Source organism: Danio rerio, chromosome 1 (assembly GCF_052040795.2).
Source record: "Danio rerio strain M-AB ecotype USA chromosome 1, GRCz13ab, whole genome shotgun sequence".
Classification (NCBI taxonomy): Eukaryota; Metazoa; Chordata; class Actinopteri; order Cypriniformes; family Danionidae; genus Danio; species Danio rerio.
In genome coordinates this window covers 24,008,168-24,026,084 of record NC_141021.1, presented here as the reverse complement: position 1 = coordinate 24,026,084, position 17,917 = coordinate 24,008,168, and the positions used below count along the sequence as shown (strand labels likewise).

At 34.0% G+C, this 17,917-nt stretch overlaps 1 protein-coding gene and 1 long non-coding RNA gene across 3 annotated transcripts in view; one reads left to right on the top strand and one right to left on the bottom strand.

The window, feature by feature from the left end:
• The window catches only part of LOC147846818 (uncharacterized), a 28,837-nt gene extending 20,127 nt beyond the window's left edge, over positions 1-8,710 (top strand). Inside the window, exon 3 of one of the 2 annotated variants that reach the window (XR_015476564.1) lies at positions 8,179-8,710. This is a non-coding gene — a long non-coding RNA (uncharacterized LOC147846818). Of the gene's footprint in view, positions 1-1,367; positions 2,426-8,178 lie in introns of those variants that run through there. The other variant, XR_015476565.1, reaches the window with a different exon arrangement.
• anxa5b (annexin A5b) lies at positions 7,470-17,678 on the bottom strand. The gene is given in 13 exon segments (NM_181757.2): positions 7,470-8,334; positions 8,422-8,544; positions 10,475-10,533; positions 10,680-10,775; positions 10,870-10,963; positions 11,570-11,620; positions 11,776-11,855; positions 11,997-12,087; positions 12,204-12,317; positions 12,414-12,508; positions 14,472-14,556; positions 17,322-17,367; positions 17,612-17,678. Coding segments are annotated over 12 exon segments (954 nt in total). The 5' UTR covers positions 17,325-17,367; positions 17,612-17,678; the 3' UTR covers positions 7,470-8,271.
• Positions 17,679-17,917: the final 239 nt, after the last annotated feature.

Genomic DNA, 17,917 nt, shown 5'->3' with positions numbered 1-17,917 from the left:
TTATTAAGGTGCTATGAAATAGTTAGGTTTAGGTATTGGATAGTGTTAGGGATTCAGAATAGGATAGGATAATGCAGGATATCTACTATATAAGTACTAATAAACAGACAACATCATAATAATAAGCAGGCAATAAGCCATAGATTTTGTAAATTGGTCCTTAAGTGTTTAGTTAAAAAAAGCATTTGACATTATTGAAAATATATTTGACATCTTATTATATATTTAATAGTATATTTTAACATGAACGCTTGTGATTACATTCAAAAGTACCATTTAATAACTTTACAACGTATGAACAAAATACAAAATTAAAAATATGAATTAAAAACTAAAAGACATTTGAAATGAATTTAAACTATAATGTTTTTACATTTCTTTAGGTGTCCAAAGCATTTGATTCAATTTTCACAAGATGTTCCATAATTAACATCTGGTACTTGAGGACTGATCCTGGATCTGGATACCTCAGGTGTCAAGCCAGTACTTGGCTTTAAGAGAGAGAGGTTATGTGACAAATCCACTGTTTGTTCAGCACAGAGGAAACAGATCTAAAGTACCCATTTCAGGCCATCAAAATGGCATTGTTGTGTAAATGAAAGGCCAAAAGTTTTCCGTTTTACGGTTGAAAAGATTGTTCAGCCTTAATTCCTATGTAGATATGATAAAAGATTTAGACAGCATAAGTTTATTTCTAATCTGCATTTTATTGTTGATGTTGTCAATGTAAAAACCTGCTCAAAATATTACACACACACATACACACATGCATCACTGCCAAGAATGCTGTTATAAAGGCAAAGTAGTCCTATCAATGACCATTTCAGGTTATACTCTGATTACTTTAGGCACGCACGCACGCACACAGACACACTGGTTTTTCATGTTTTATGAGGACTTCTCATAGACGTAACAAATTTTATACTGTAAAAGTCATTAATTCTATCCCCCTACCCCTAATCCCAATCCTCACAGGAAACAATCTACAGTTTTACATTTCCAAAATACTTAATTCTAGATGATTTATAAGCCGATTACCTCATAGGACCAAAAAAAAAGCCCTCACAAATTTACTAGTATTGCTGTACTTATGGGGACATTTAGGCTCCACAAAATCAGAAATACAAGGTACACACACACACACACACACACCTTTTCAATTCTCATTAAATGTTTCGTTCCCACTGAAGTATGAAACACTTAATAAAAACCCATAATGAAACTTATTCTTCTGACCTAAATGCCAGATAATGGCCCAGTCACGTGACCATGACATTTCCTCCAGCAACAATACTTTTCCTTTCATTTTAGTTTCCCATGGGCATTCAGACATTCACACACATGTCCATTCTGTGCTAAATCCTCAGATCTGGGTGGTCTGCGTGTGCTAACGTGTGTGCCAGCAGGAAGCACAAACAGCACAGTTCGACAGCAATGAATGAAGAGAGGATCAGTGAGAGGATCAGTCTCCTGCACATTCACTTCCTACTGACTGTATTATGTTTAAAAGGGATACTTCCCCAAAAAGGCTTAAAATAACATGAGGGTGAGCATATAATGGCAGAATTTTATAGATTAGTCACTGTTAAACCATTTTTGTACATTAAACAGTATTTTACTGTAGGACAGTTATGCAGTAAGTGCCGTATAATAAAGTTGCATTGTGAAAATTACTGTATATATTTACAGTTCATTACAGTAAATACATATACAGCAAGATAAATGGTGCTGTAAATATAAATACAGTATTTTGCTGTAATTGATTTAGTTCTTGTGAAAAAGAAGCTTGCTTGAAAGTGCAGACGTTCTGCAAATCTTAGTGTATTTGAGATGTGTGCTGGCAGGTAGTAATAAAATAATAATAATAAATAGAAAGTCAACAGAATTAAATTTTTATTCATGCAGTCTGAAACATGAGCAGAAAATAACATAAGCTTTAGAATCTTACAAAACATAAGCTGACACCACACTAACTAGAGTCTAATAAGAATACTTTGTGTTAAAATAACACAAGAACAAATAAATCTTGCAACTATTTGCCCAACAAAAAAAGAAACAAGTGAACATTTTTGATTGGCTAATTTTATGGATCATATCATGTCCACGGCCAATAAGAAATAATCTGCCAACATCTGATAGCAGTTACCATTGTCTTCCTTTCCCACACACACACACACACACCCACGACAATATTTATATTGTGCATATTACTTTACACTCTGTGTGATCACACCACATTCTGCTCCAACACTCAAACACTTCTAATGTCTACACTGTTATCGTTCAAAGATTAATATGATGTCATCATCATACAGCAAAGACCAGAGATTAATGGACTTTGACTTTTTGGAATTGTTTATACTGTAATGCATTTTGTGTCACATATAAGCAAGTAAATATATTATTTATTCAATTCAAATACAGTAAAAAAAAAAAAAAAAAAAAACATTACTGTGAAATATAAGTCCAATTTTAAATAAATTCAATATTCTATTTATTATCTTTAAAAATCTAACATTTAAAGTTTTTATTCTCATATAATCCTTCAAAATTCATTTTAATATGTTGATTTGTTACATTTGGTGTTGCATGACTATTTGATTAATTTAAATCATTAATTTTCCTTCGGCTTAGTCAGTTATTCATTAGTGTTTGGCACAGTGGAATGAACCACCAACTATCACAGCATGTGTTTTATGCAGCTCATGCCTTCCAGCCACAACCCAGTACTGGGAATCACTTATACACACTCACACACTATAAATTTAGTTGACTCAATTCACCTATACCGCACCTTTGGACTGTGGGAGAAACCAAAGGAAACCCACACACACACATGGAGAACATGCAAACATCACACAGAAATGCCAACTGGCCCAGCCAGAACTCGAACTAGCAACCTTCTTGCTGTGAGGTGACAGTGCTAACCACTGAGACACCATACTACCTTTTCATATAGCACTTTAAAAGTCTTTACAATGATTTTTACTTGCATGTTTTATGAAGAGTTTGTGAAAATATACAGTAAATACACAGCTGTATTAATATGCAGGTTAATCAAACACTAAACTAAATATTTAAAATCTAAATCAATTAGTTGTTGTAGCAAAATACAATGCTTAAGTGAGAGGGGGGAAATGATAGAAAAGGAAGAGGTTTTAATGTCTCTGAATGGAAAGTTACAAACTCAATATTCTTTATAAAATAATAATAATAAAAAAAAAATTACCACTTCCTCTTTACTGCACACAGCCTGTTCAGTCAGACTGAGATTGAAAAGAACTGAGGTGAATCTGAAAGCTGTAATACAAGCTTATTTTAACATTTGCAAACATTCTATAATCTCTCCAAGCCAAAGGAACAGTTAGACCGTAACACAGTGCACCTCCTGAAGTATCAGATACACTTCTGACTCAGTGCATAGGTGCTTGTGTGTGTGCGTGCGCGAAGGGAAGGTTCAAGTCTCTTCAAGTTGCAGCTTAAACATACCCAGGCATTCACTGGAACGGAAAGACTCTTTGCGCGCACACAAACACATTTGGAAAAAAAGGTGTGTGTGTTCACCTGTAGGATATCTCTCCTATTCAAAGATCGTGTTCTTACATGACTACTGTTGCACCTGGACTGCCGGAAAACCTGCAAGATCAAAGTCTTTGAGTTCCCGTAAAGCCAGGAGTTTACACACAAACAAACAGACATGACAGATTATCCACACGCTTTTCTTACCAATAACCATTATATAAACCTAAATGTTAGCATAAAACAGATCATTCTAGTCCTTGATTATAATCATTTGAGGCAGATTACTGGCAGGTAATATGACTACAAATGTAATAGTGAGGTATACAGCACAACTGTAAGTTAGAGAACAAGCATGTCAAACTACTGGAGGTTTTTAAAAGGAACTACAATCACCCAGCAGAAAATAGACCAAATCAACTCCAAATTGTGCCTAAAACTTATACTCCAAAATATGACTTATTTAAATTTAACTGAAACAACACAATTCTTACTTTTTTTTTTAGACAACTCAATTGTTTTATGTTCAATACACTTAAATTTGTAAAAACAAGCGAGTTAAATTAATCGATTTGTGTAGGGACAACATAAAGGTATTGTGTGAAACCCAGCATTTTTTACAGTCTAACACAACTTTATGTGGGTATATTGCTTAATTGATTAATTTAATACAGCACACACACACACTATACCATGTCTGCCAGCGCATCTTTAAACACTTATTGTAGCATGTAGAGAGCAATGTTTCCTCTTTCATTCATTCACTGACACACACACACATGGGAGATGTGTATTGTTTAGTGGGTTGGGTTTTAACATTCATTGTTCTTTTGTGTGGTCGAGGTGGCCTGACAGCCCCACCCCCGAATTCACACAGCCTATTGGCCGATATTCTGCTCACCTATTGGCACAGCGTCTGCTCCTCTCTATTGGCTGACATGCATAATTATCTGTAATCAGAACTAAAGGCTCCCGAAGCACACATATACAAGCAAATCTAACTCATCACTTGTTCATCACCCCATTTCCTTTGAAGGCAGGTGTGAATGAAGCCTGTCCACACTTGCTGGACATTCTCCAAGTGTGCCTTAAAAAAGGAAGAATTACAAGCCAAATGTCCATTTCTAGTTCCTATTAGGGCTGCAAGATATTGAAAAATCTGATATTGCGATATAAAAATTTCTGCAATATAAATTGCGATATAAATACAGCTTCACAAGATATTTTGAATAGCTCGGTTTTCTGGGGACTCTGGTACAGCAATTTAATAATTACAATGCAAAAAAATACATTGTTTTGTCTTTTGTCCAAATATCAAAAACTTTTTAGATCAAGTAAAAATATTGTTTTGTTTTCACCGACAGAAGAAAAATTACGAATTAAAATTAAGAGTTTTTCCTTAAAACAAGCTAAATTATCTGCCAATGTGTAAAAGTGAAATCGTCTTGTTTTTTCTTTGAAATGTAGACATTTGGATTAGAAACAGGAAGAAAAAATTCTAAGTAAGACTTTTTTTTTTTTTTTGCATAAATCATATAAATTCCATATAAATACAGTGATCGAAGACAATTCTATAGCTCCTGCTCAACTATAATTCTATAATTATCTATAACAATTCTGAGATGTGCAATATCAATGCTGAAACGATATATTGTGCAGCCCTGGTTATTGTAGCACAGGAAAGGAATTGCCAAACCACAACTAAGACAATAGAATGTGGTTTCTGAATGTTGTTTGAGAGTAAAAACAATTTTATATGTAATTTAACCCCCTTTTACAGATTTTGAAAATGTCCAACTTAGATTTTTTTTTATACACACTGTGGTTACTTTATATTGATGCTCAGTTAGTTGTTTTCAAATTACATTGCATCTACATGCAACCTAATTATCATTAGAATACAAGTAGACTGTTAGGTTGGGTTAGGGTTAGTGTAAGTTGACAAGAACTTAGTTGCAAAGTTTCTTGTAGTCAGTTAAATGTCTGTTGAAGGAGCAGTATAAACACACAGACTACTAATGCTCAAATGGACCATCAAAATAAAGTGCTACCCGTAATTCCACATAGCTGTATGCATTTGTTTATTTATTTTTGGACCCAGTTGTGTATGGACTCAAACTTTTGTATTTGGTTAAATCAACTGTTATGTTATAATCGTTTACCATGACAGGAATATATCATTAAGTACTTCCTATAGTGATTAAATACCAAAAAAGTGATGTGGACAAGTGCATAATATTTCATAAATAATGTTAAAAGTTTATGTTTTTTAAATAACTAATAAAATGTCTTAAGTCAGCAAATATTTCCTTCTGTAAAGATCCTAATCACTATTGTAAACTTGCACAACATCAAGCTCAATGTTACAACTGTTTTCATTTTTTTGATGATGTAAATACAATCAACTACCTACACTTACTGGCCACTTTATTAGGTACACCTTACTAACACCGGGTTGGACCCTCTTTTGCCTTCAGAACTGCCTTAATCCTTCATGGCATAGATTCAGCAAGGTACTGGAAATACTCCTCAAAGATTTTGGTCAATATTGACATGATAGCATCACACAGTTGCTGCAGATCCATGATGAGAATCAAACGTTCCACCACATCCTGAAAGTTCTCTATTAAAATCTTATGACTGTGGAGGCCATTTGAGTACAGTGAACTCATTGTCATTTTCAAGAAACCAGTCTGTGATGATTCGCACTATGACAATGGCACGTTAACCTGCTGGAAGTAGTCATCAGAAGATGTGTACACTGTGGTCATAAAAAATGGAAATGGTCAACAACAATACTCAGGTAGGCTGTGGTGTTGACATGATGCTGAATTCGCACTAATGGGCGCCAAGTGTGACAAGGAAATATCCCTCACACCATTACTCCACCAGCCCGAACCATGCTTTTCATTTTCAGACCCTACCATCTGAATGTCACAGCAGAAATCGAGATTCATCAGAACAGGCAACATTTTTCAATCTTCTATTGTCCAGTCTTGGTGAGTCTGTGTGAATTGTAGCTTCAGTTTCCTGTTCAGAGCTGACAGGAGTAGCACCTGGTGTGGTCTTCTGCTGCCGTAGAAGACCTGAAGTTTGGATGTGTTGTGTGTTCAGAGATGCTCTTCTGCATAACTCGCTAACAAGTGGTTGATTGAATTACTGTTGCCTTTCTATCGGCTAGAAGCAGTCTGCCTATTCTCCTCTGACATCAACAAGGCATTTGCGCCCACAGAACTGCTGCTCACTGGATGTTTTCTCTATTTCAGGCTATTCTCTGTAAACCCTAAGGATAGTTGTGTGTGAAAATCCCAGTAGATCAGCAGTTTCTGAAATACACCAGCCCGTCTGGCACCAACAACCATGCCATGTTCAAAGTCACTTAAATCACCTTTCTTCCCCACTCTGGTGCTCGGTTTGAACTGCAGCAGATTATCTTGACCATGTCTACATGCCTAAATGCATCGAGTTGCTGCCACGTGATTGGCTAATTAGAAATTTACTTTAAAAAAGCAGTTAGACAGGTGTACCTAATAAAGTGGCCGGTGAGTATATAAAGTCACAGTATTGTTTGACTACAGCGCCTCCATGTGGTGCAATAGAATCATGAAATATGCAGTGAAGTGTTTTCCTCATTTCAATGCCACAAATTATTCAATGTGACAAAGCAATATACACATTCAAATAACACCCTTTATACTATTTGAAATTAGAATCATTTTAAAAATGCTGAATTCATTCTTTTTTATATAAAAATACAGCTGAACATCATCTTTTGATATCCACTTTGTTTTGCACATTGCTTCATGTAGTCAGCTTTTAGTTTTTCCTGCTCTATACAATAAGCATTACATCACATCCGTCAGCAGTTGATAATGTGCAATTTCTCTGACTAAAGACAGACAAAACAGCTCAGGTCACGATATGATTGGTCACACAGGAGACCGTTTGCCTTTATTTCATGAGGGTTTATTGATAACATAAAATCAATGAAATGTTAAACCTTTTTTTTTTAGTAGCACCGTTATATTCAGCTTTTAACTGAGTATCGCTTACATAGCCAATGACTGGCACCATGTTTTAAACCTGAAGTAGGAAATCAATGAAATGACATTTCGTTCTCCAAACCACTGATATAAGTATAGTGAACCATTCCTTTAACTAGCACACACATTAAAACCTACAAGCAGTTAAAGATACAGTGAAATAAACAGAAGCTAATTATATTTTTGATTGTAATATTGTTATGCTTTGCAGTTAGTGAGCATACAAACAATAAATAAGTGAAAAATAGCTGAATACATATAAAACATTGCTTCATCAAGTACAAGGAGTCTTTGCTTTTCTTTATCAAGCGCTGAGTTAATAGAGGTTCATAAACTTCATAAGGCCAAATTCATCTTTTTTTTTCAGTAATAGATTTCATAGGTCAAGCCGAAAAAAAGTTATTATCTTTCAAACTTGTAGCATAAAGTGAATGTTACTTGTGTAGTTTACAGATTTCACTCTTAATCTATTACACATCATGTGAAATGTGAAAGACAAAATTCGCTTATTGCTTACTTGAATTAAGTAAATCTGTGCTATGCAGTGCATCTTCACAGTGAGTCAAGAGATCCTTCTACTGATGTGAAATGTTATGTTTTTGTCATTTATACTCAGTCGGGTATAGAGGTGGACTGGTTCCTCATCCCACTGACCCACAGATGAGAGCGAAATCCTGGGATCAGAGCTGGGCAGAGAGGAAGACATGGTTTATGCATCATCACCGCCACACAGCAGCAGCAGGGTTTTACGGTAGTCTCCTGAAGTGTCACTCTGCAGGAACACGAAGAGCAGAGACTGAGCAGAGTGATCCAAAAAATGGCAAATTAGTGTTTATGTATTGTCTGTGTATGAGGATACCTGAATCATTTTGTGCAGGGAGGTTGCAAAACGCTTGCGGAATTCAGCACGAATGTCCAGCAAGTCCACCTCGCTGCGTGTCACCATGATCCTGATCAGTGTCTGATCGTCAGTGCCTGCCCCCTACAGGATGAAGATACAATTACTGCATGAAATACCCAAAAGATCATTTTTGTAGCTTTTTAAAATAACCACTTTAAGTATGAGCTAAAATGTGCTGTTTTTGTCTTTGTTGCTTTAAATATGATAGTGATATTAAGAAATAATAAATTCAAGTTATTAAATATAACATTTAAAGTATATTTTCTTTGAAATGGTTTTCAAAAATACCCCCCTCACAGACCTCTCTTTTAAATAAACATTTTGTAGTATGCTAGAAAATGTATACTTTACAAAACAATATACACAATTTTACAAAATAGCTTTTTGAAATGCTATTGTTCAAGTTTGAGCTAAAATGTGCTGGTTTTTGTGTTACAAAAATACAATTACAGTTACAAAAATAAATACAATTGAGCTGGTGCTCTTGGCCTCCTTTTCAGAGCTTCAAACCAGACAATCACAGACCAAATGGACAGAAATATGGTTTTACAGTGATTCCCCCAATGTTTACACCTTTTCTGATGTATTGCAGCCTAAAGTAACTGAATTTGCTGCGTCTTTTCTCAAAATTTGCCGTAGTTTGTCACATTTTTTGTGTTGTTGTTTTTTTTTGAAAATATACACACTTAACACTTAAACTCTTCATTAATGTTTGATTTTAAGCGTTTACATTTTAAACTTATAAAGTCTGCTGCATTATATTTGATACAAGACTGTAAATTTTATCGAAATAAAACTGTTAAATTTACTTCAAACAATAGCAAAAGAACCATGCTAAACTATATTGATCAAATATGATTTACGTACTGTATTTGTTCAATTAATCTGCTTTGTAGGCTTACTGATTTTGAAAGAAAACAGACCTTAAACGCATTGCAAAGTCATACAAATCCCTGGAAACGATTAACCCAGGTTACTGGCAAATTAAAAGTCCTATTAGCATGCTTCGGCATTTACCCTTTTATCTCCAAGCTCAGGGTTCTCTCTTGGGACAGCATGCTAAACCTGCTATTATAATCAAGCAATATCTAAGTGTGAACTCTTGAAATAGTAGTAATCTGTACAATATTTACATACCAACACAAAAACATAATTCCCTTGAATTTATTCGTCAGAGTTCTACACAGTAAAATTGAGCTGCTTTTTGTTCTGTATTCTCACTTCCAATCAAATAGGCCATTAAACATCATGTATAAATGTATAAAGTAGCCAAAAATAATAAAAATTCAGAGCACACTGTTCTGTCATGTTTAGTCCAGACAAAAATGAAACTAAATGTTTGGAAATAAATACTAAATCAATTCTATGTGTTGTTTGATTGTTGCCACATGAAATGATGCCACTCAAAATGTGTTTGTGTGTCTGTGATGTAGCTGTCAGAGGCTTAGGCACTGATCCAATGCACATAGCCTACTGTAGTTCAAACAGAATTTGGCTGAACTTATATTGTGATAATGTCACAGGTCACACAAAAGGACAACACCATGCCTAAAAGTGGGATTTATACGTTCACTTGGTTCAGAATTTTTTCTTCTGATTTTCATCTAGATGCTGGAACAGTTTCCTATTCCCCTTAATAAAATGGAAACACTGATTTACCTTTTCATGCCTTTACAAATATTTTGAAGCATCAGAGGTTTGGGTAAACGAATAGACTTAATTTGAAAACAGTAATTTCTTTTTTTCTATTGATCTAAATGACTTTAAGCTAAAGTTATGAATTTTATGACAGGATTTGTATTTTGGCTGAAATATCCATTTATATGAATCCTACTAAAATAAAAAGTAATAAAGAAACCTATATCATGCAGAACTTTTGATTAGTATTTTTTTTAATAAGCAGTCTTTTATTTATATAATATCTCAAGATATAATTTTCACTGAAAAAATGTTGTAAACTGGGAGATAAATATATTTTAGTTGGTTTACTCAAACAATGAAACAAACTCACCTTCATGGCAGCGTAAAGGCTGTCAGCAAAATAACCTGGTACACTGCGGGCACACTTCACTGAAAAGGAAAAAGTGTGTTAGGAAACAAAACACAAGACACATTGAATAAAACACAGCGCTGCACATGGTTGATTCTTTAAGCAACAATTTCCCTAAATAGGATTTGGATATGAAAATAAAAACAAAACTGTGTTTATAACTTACCCACAGCCAGCAGTATTTCTTGGAGGCTTCCTGAGGTCTCTCTCTGGATGCTTTCCTCAATCTCAAACCCTGACAGCTTTCTATACTCCTCAAACACTGAAGAAATACATTTAACAAAAATAACATTAGGAATAATTTATACAAATATATATACATCAAAACAACAACTGCATGTATGGGCTGAACTAACCTCTCCTGAGGTGAGCATTACTACGGTTTCCCAGTATAGTGATGAACTGGCCTTCATCAGTTCCATACTTCTGTTCTCCCGCAGCAAACAGAGCCTAAAGCAAACACAGACGCCTATTGACAAACTGATATTTCACAATATAAGCGCTAGATGGCAGCATTTTTGCCTGCAACATTCTAATCTAAATATGTTACATGAGTTTTTTTTTTCTTCTCTCAAATCATAAACTTTTTCCATTATACTTTTATTTTCGTCGTTAATGACAGTAAAATAAATAATATTTATTGTTAAAATATTATCAACTCCATGGTTTAACTGTATTATGCTGCAAATTTATTTGATTAAAAATACAGTAAAATAATTATAAATAATATTTTTAAATTATAAATACAACATTTTTTAATAGATTTTCTTTTGAATGGTTTCTAAAATGTAACTGCTTTAATTATATGAATAATATCATAGTCAAGCCAAATCTGGAGCTGATGTAACAAAAGATATGATAACAGTCCATAACATTTGTAATGTAACATTAGTACATTTTTGCTTAAATTTAAATGTCTTATATTTCAATTTCTTAGGATGTCTGATGACTAAAATATTATTTTAAGAAATATATCCATTAAATAAATCGGTTCTGTTAAAATGCACCAAAATATATGACCAATATTCACTGAGAAATGGATAAATGTAATCTTACCTGAGCATCACTTTGGATAAGGCTCTCTTGAATTCCTTGCTGTCTACTGGCCTATGGATAAATCAAATAACATCCTTTTACAAAGACAAAATATAATCTCAATAACATTTGGTAATTTTACCTTAAATAAAAAAAAATCCCTCCATTTCCATTTATTCACATACACAAATTATTGTGGACTTTTTTTTTTCTTTCTTCCATTTTACCTGTAGCAAAACAACAAGCATTCTTTCGAAATGTCCCCCGGTATCACCAGTCACATCCTCCTCCAGGTCCTTATCATGCTCTGCAATACAAACCGATCATCAACATCGAGTGAGTAACATTCGATAAACTAGCATAGATCAAGCCACAACTTAATTAAATAAATAAACATTTAAATAAATGAAATAAACAAATGTGTGGATATTCGAAATTCGATATTTACCTCGCTTGTATGAACTTTTGATCTCATTGACTTCATTAGGAGAGCGAGATGCCAAGATCTCAATCAGCACTTTCTCATCTGTGCCTGCTCCCTGTGAAAACAAAAGCAGTGCTACAGATATAATTGACTATCTATAAAACAATGACATTTCAAGTGCATTTCATTTATGAATATTAGCACTTAATGATTTACAGCACGATCATGTACCTTGATGGCATTTCTCAGACATGTGACCTCATAGATGATGGGAGGAGTCATCAGAGCAACTATAAGATCCTCAAACTTCCCTCCCAGCTCTGACTTTAAATCATTCACCAAATCCTAAACAGAAATAGAAGCATAAATGTTTTTATTATGTTATGCATTTTGTATAAATTCAATTAAAATGACTGAAGAAATCATTTAAGTCAATGTTACCTTTCCATGCAGGGTTTTGTACGCAGCTTTGATTTCTTGACGTTGGCCATTACTGCGTTTGGTGAGAAGCTGGAGAATAGAATCCTCATCCGTGCCTGGTTTAAAAAAATAAATAAATAAAATAAATTATAATAATAAAAATAAATAAATAAGCATGCACACACTCAGATTGTGTTCATTTGACAGAATAAAGTCATATACACAAAGGATGGCTCAAGGGTGAGTAAATTATGGAGTAATTTTTTATTTTGTGTGTGAACTATTGCTTTAAGAAACAAGATTTACTAATTAATGTCTGAGTACAAATGCAACCATACAAGATCCAAATTAATAAAAACAAATATTCACACATTTATTACATAAAAATATAATAATATAATTTATCTTTTTTACCATTTTTATTCTACAAGGGTCTGTTCACTATTAGGCATGGGATGAACCGTTTTCAAGATATACCGTGGTTTCGAAAAGTTTAGGTTTTAAAACTGCCAAAATTTTCTGCAATACCATTTCTTTAATGTATGCAAGATTTTTTGTTTATGTTTTTCCCTTTTTTTCTTTTAGGACAACAGTATCACCAGCAGAAAAGAGATCCAAAAATGCCATTTTAAGTTAAGAAATTTGTGTTTGGGAACCTAATGAAGAAAGCAGAAGTCAATGATTTATTTGAATTACTTTGTCTGACATGTTTACTGCTTCAAAATATTTTAAATGTTTCTTAAAATAAAATCTACTGTGTACTAAGGGGAAAAGTTTTAGTTTTTTACGCAGACATTTAAAAGAATATATTTTAGAGCAGTAATCACAAACCGTCAAACAGTGAAACTGTGATTTTTTTACCCAAGGTTATCATACCGTCAGAATTTTATACCGGCCCATGCCTATTCTCCATACCTGGATTACTGGATTTTATTATTGACAATTTGACACAATCCAAGGTAGTTTCTATGAAACTCATTCAGGTGTTGTTGTCATGGCAGCAGGTCTGCAAGTTTAAACCTGCTTGGGAACAGGTTTATTTCATATAAACATTTTGAATGTGATACTGAATGTATCAACTGCTAATATTTTAATAAGTGTACTTTATTAAATTGGGGAAAATAAAAATCTGAATTTTGGTACAAAATTGTTTTATATACACTCAAACAAAATGTACAAAAACTGTCATGGGGTGGTAGATTATTAGGGGGCTATTAACACAGTTTTTTCTGCTCAGCGTTCTTAGCGTGAAGAATGACACACATGACTATGAACTTGCACTGTTCCTACTGCAGTCTCAACGACTGGCATAAGCATTTTATTTAAACAGAAGCACATGTATTCACGGATTAAATGCAACATGATTGGCAATCATAACAAAACAAAAACAAAATTAATACAGATGAAATTAAGGAGCATATACATTAACATTCAACATCCCCACTTGCTCTCACTTTTTTTCTCACAGAGTTCTTACACTAAAAAAATATGTTAAATTTCATTAACTTAAATTTTGTTGTTGGTTTCGTCAACACATCTGCAATCATGTTGTCAGACGAACAAGCATTCAAGATTGCCCTTGTTTAACTGGGATCTCAGAAAATGGTATTTAATGTCCACATGTTTGCACCTTTGTCTGTATACAAGATTTTTGCTAATGCTATTGAACCCTGATTGTCCTCATGGACCTTAGTTTCATACTCCAATCCATCAACATGTTGTAGCAATTGTTGTAAATATAAAAGCAGCCTTTAGGTATTAATAAAATACCAATATTGAACTTTTAGATAGAAACGGGGACTTTTAAAAGATACTGCCACAGCGTTAGAATAATTTCTCAGTGCATATGATAATGCACATTAAACAATGACAGCTATTATGAGGGTAATATGATGCAGAGCAGGAGATTCAGATACTTCTCAAATATCTTTTTTTAATAATCAAAAAATGCTTTTTTGATGCGAACTTTATTGAAATGCCCTACTTATAGAAATGTATAATACCATCATGTAGAAAATTCACTCTAAATAATAAGTACTCTTAACCCAATCAAATCTGGTTATTTTCTGTCAAACTCACCAAGTCCTTTCATGGCCTTATAGAGAACCTCAGCATCGCTGTTAGCATTGAATCCACTTTGGGGCTTCACTGTTCCTCTGCCAGCCTAAAATATTAAGAAATAAACGTTAGTTTCATGTTCTCTTTTGTGTAATACACACATATTTAACATCAGGAACTTTAGTCAAACATCTATGAATCACAACCACACCCGGATTTCCTCAGCAGCCAAAGGGTCTGTCTCTTTAAGAATCTGTGCATTTAACTTCTACATGCAGTAGTTTTCCACATGGAAACTCTGAGTGACTACCACAAGACTTCAAGTCAGCATGTGTGGGAGGCCTCACAAGATTGTATACATTCAGCGTTCACGATTGTGTCCAAAAAACAGATGATATCGTCCACTCAAAATTCAGGAAGTTATGCAAGATTCCTGATCCTCAAATCACCAGTGGGTGTGACTGATGCAAAGATCTTGCAGGAATACAGTCAAGATCATGGAGATATCATGCAACCCTTAGCTGAAATCATGCACCTTTTTTATTCATTTATACATTGAAGTAAATGTGAAAGCAGACAACACTCCAATGATGCCTGTATGTGGATCGAAGGAGTAAGAAAAGACAAAAGCATGAAGAAGGCCACGCTTGTTTTTCTGATCTCAGTCCCACGGGTGACAACCACAGTGCTAACAAAAGCCTTCAACAAGGAGCGCACACACAAATGGAACGTTTACATGGCAACAATATATATTATTTAAAGAAGACATACATTTAAAAAATGCACACTTTTGTATATTTTTTAAATATACACATGACTAGTGTATTAAACAATGATTTCCCCCCCTACATTTACAAAACTTATTACAAACTTGATTAACTTAATTATTTACAAAAATTAAAAAATCCAGTATTATCATGCCAGCAGAAGGCAATGTCACTTTTAACATTGTCACTGCACACATCCAATCCACTACTGTTGTTTTTGTTGTAAAGATAGTTACAGACTGAAAACATCAGTCACCTATGCAAATGTTTGCAACATTTTTAGACTTAAATTCTTTATTTTGTATAAACGAATAGGCAAAACACATAAGAAAATAATTAAATTTAAGTAAGAAATTTAAGAAAGAAATTATCCCAATGCAGCAACTAAATGCTGTCAAGTCCTCGGGGATTGTCCAATAAGCAAGGTGAACATGTCTATCGTGTTTAAATAACCTAAATCAGCTGCTGTCTAAGACACTTTCCAATTACTACTCACAGCTTTTTTAATATGATAAACTAAATGTCATTTTGTTTTAGAAAAGACATTCATTGTTCGTCCCGAGCATGTTAATCTCTCAGCCACAGGAATGTGTTGGATAATTCAGGCCTGAATGCAATGGTTATCCAAGAATCTGCAAACATCCATTTAAAATCATACTGCAAACAGAAAAAAAATTCCTACTGACATATCATGGCAACACCTTGCACTTTAGATTGAATCTGTGCAAAACGGGCAGAATTCACTGATTCTGGAGACACGAGATGATAGATCAAATAAATATATTCTGAGCAACAACAAAAAAAGTATATTTTAAATGCCACATTACCATGTTCCTACTTTCCAACACTTCCAGAGATTTGACAATATTATTAAGTTAGTATTTATTTTAAAAACATTCAACAATATCACATGTGATTACAAGAATGAATAATAGCGAGTTTGAATTTGCAGACTGTTACTTGCCAATACAGTACTTTCCATTTCACAACCATTGTAAAAACTGATTTTTAGACCTTTACTTTATTTATTTACATTTAATTTCCCAAAGGCTCCTGTGTTTAAAAAACTAGAACACATTTTTTAAATATGTTTTTTGTGGTCACTGACAATTCAACAGATGGAGTTGGTTGAAACTACTCTGTTGCTTCCATTCATTGAAGTGAATGGTAAATCATTAAAAACTATGACAAAATAAAAGCACCAAATGTCACTGAATGTCTTTGAACAAGTTTAACAAAACAGGTCAACTCAATTACTTCCTAGTTTTTCTTTTTTGGTTTGTTTGTTTGTGTTTTGTTGCAGTACTGGCGACTGTGATCTGCCAGTTGGAGTCATTACAGCTTTTCATACATCAGTGTGCAAACATTTGTGACATATTCAAATAAATGGAAATGAGAGCCATTTTAAATTTACCTAGAGCAACGATTTTGGTTGGTTTCTAATCTACCTGGTTTAACAGATCAAAACAACTTTACATTCGAACTTTCACTGTACGGGATCTACAGTATAAAATACACATTGATAGTATGTTTTAGACTGTTCAGATTTTCCAGTATGCACATCCTTATTTGTAGTCAAGCCCATCATTTGTCTTATATTAGTCGCCACGTTGTCGGAAACTGTCCATTAATTTACTTTGACTGCGTTGTGTATGAGTGAATTAGAGGAACAGAACAGAGAGGAGAGAACTGAAGCAGACAGGAGGAACACCCTTTGGATAGTTTAGCCCACATCAATGAGTCATCGTCGTGCTCTCTTTTACAACACTTTTGATCTTCCTAAACATTTGCGCTTGTTTGTGAAAACTTACACTCGCTCTGAAATAGGCTAATTTTAGTCGATATCTTTTCCTAAAGTAAAACTCTCCTCAAATGTGTCTCTTATGGTTATACACGTTAATAAAGCGTCGTTTTGTTTTGTAGTATGCGTTTGACAGAAGTACGGACATCACTTTAACAGTTTTAGGCAGCAATGGGCGTCGACACATGAACTGTGGAATAAGTACCTTTTAGGAGGATTATTCTCAGAGAAGATTTATAAGATGCATAAATAAATGCGTTCGCAATGTTAATGCGTGTTACACAAGATGTTAGATAAACTTACCATCTTTGAGATTCGTGGACTATAGGCTACTTCAAAGAGTTCGAAGCTGAAAAAAGCGACAAAAAAAACGATACCTTAGTAACATTATAGTCGAGTTATTCATACTACACAATATACAAAGATACAACGTTGAATAAACAAAGTGTCAATAATAAAAAAATAATAATTTGAAACATTTAAATAATTTGAGTTCTCAGACAGGTAGCATATTACCTGGTTGCTTTATAGAATATGAGTAGGAAAGTTATAGTAATGGTATTTAGGCTAAATGTGTATTTTCATGCACTTACCGGGAGAAGACTTTCTAAGTTCGGATGAGCAACAGGACAAAGCGAGCAAGCAGCAGAAATGAGGAGTGAAATTCGCTAGTAGGAGGATTAAACTTGACTACGATTTGTTGAGCCACACCCTAGAAACCCCCTCGCTGTGGTTTATGGGTAGTGGTGTTTTTTCCTTTCTTTTTGATTTCAACAATTCTGTCATAAATCAAATCAGTGAACTGCTTCAGGGCACCAGGCATAAAAAATAATAAAGTGCAGATAACTTTTTAAAACAAATTTATAAACAGGAACTTGTGCCATGAGGAGAATATGGTT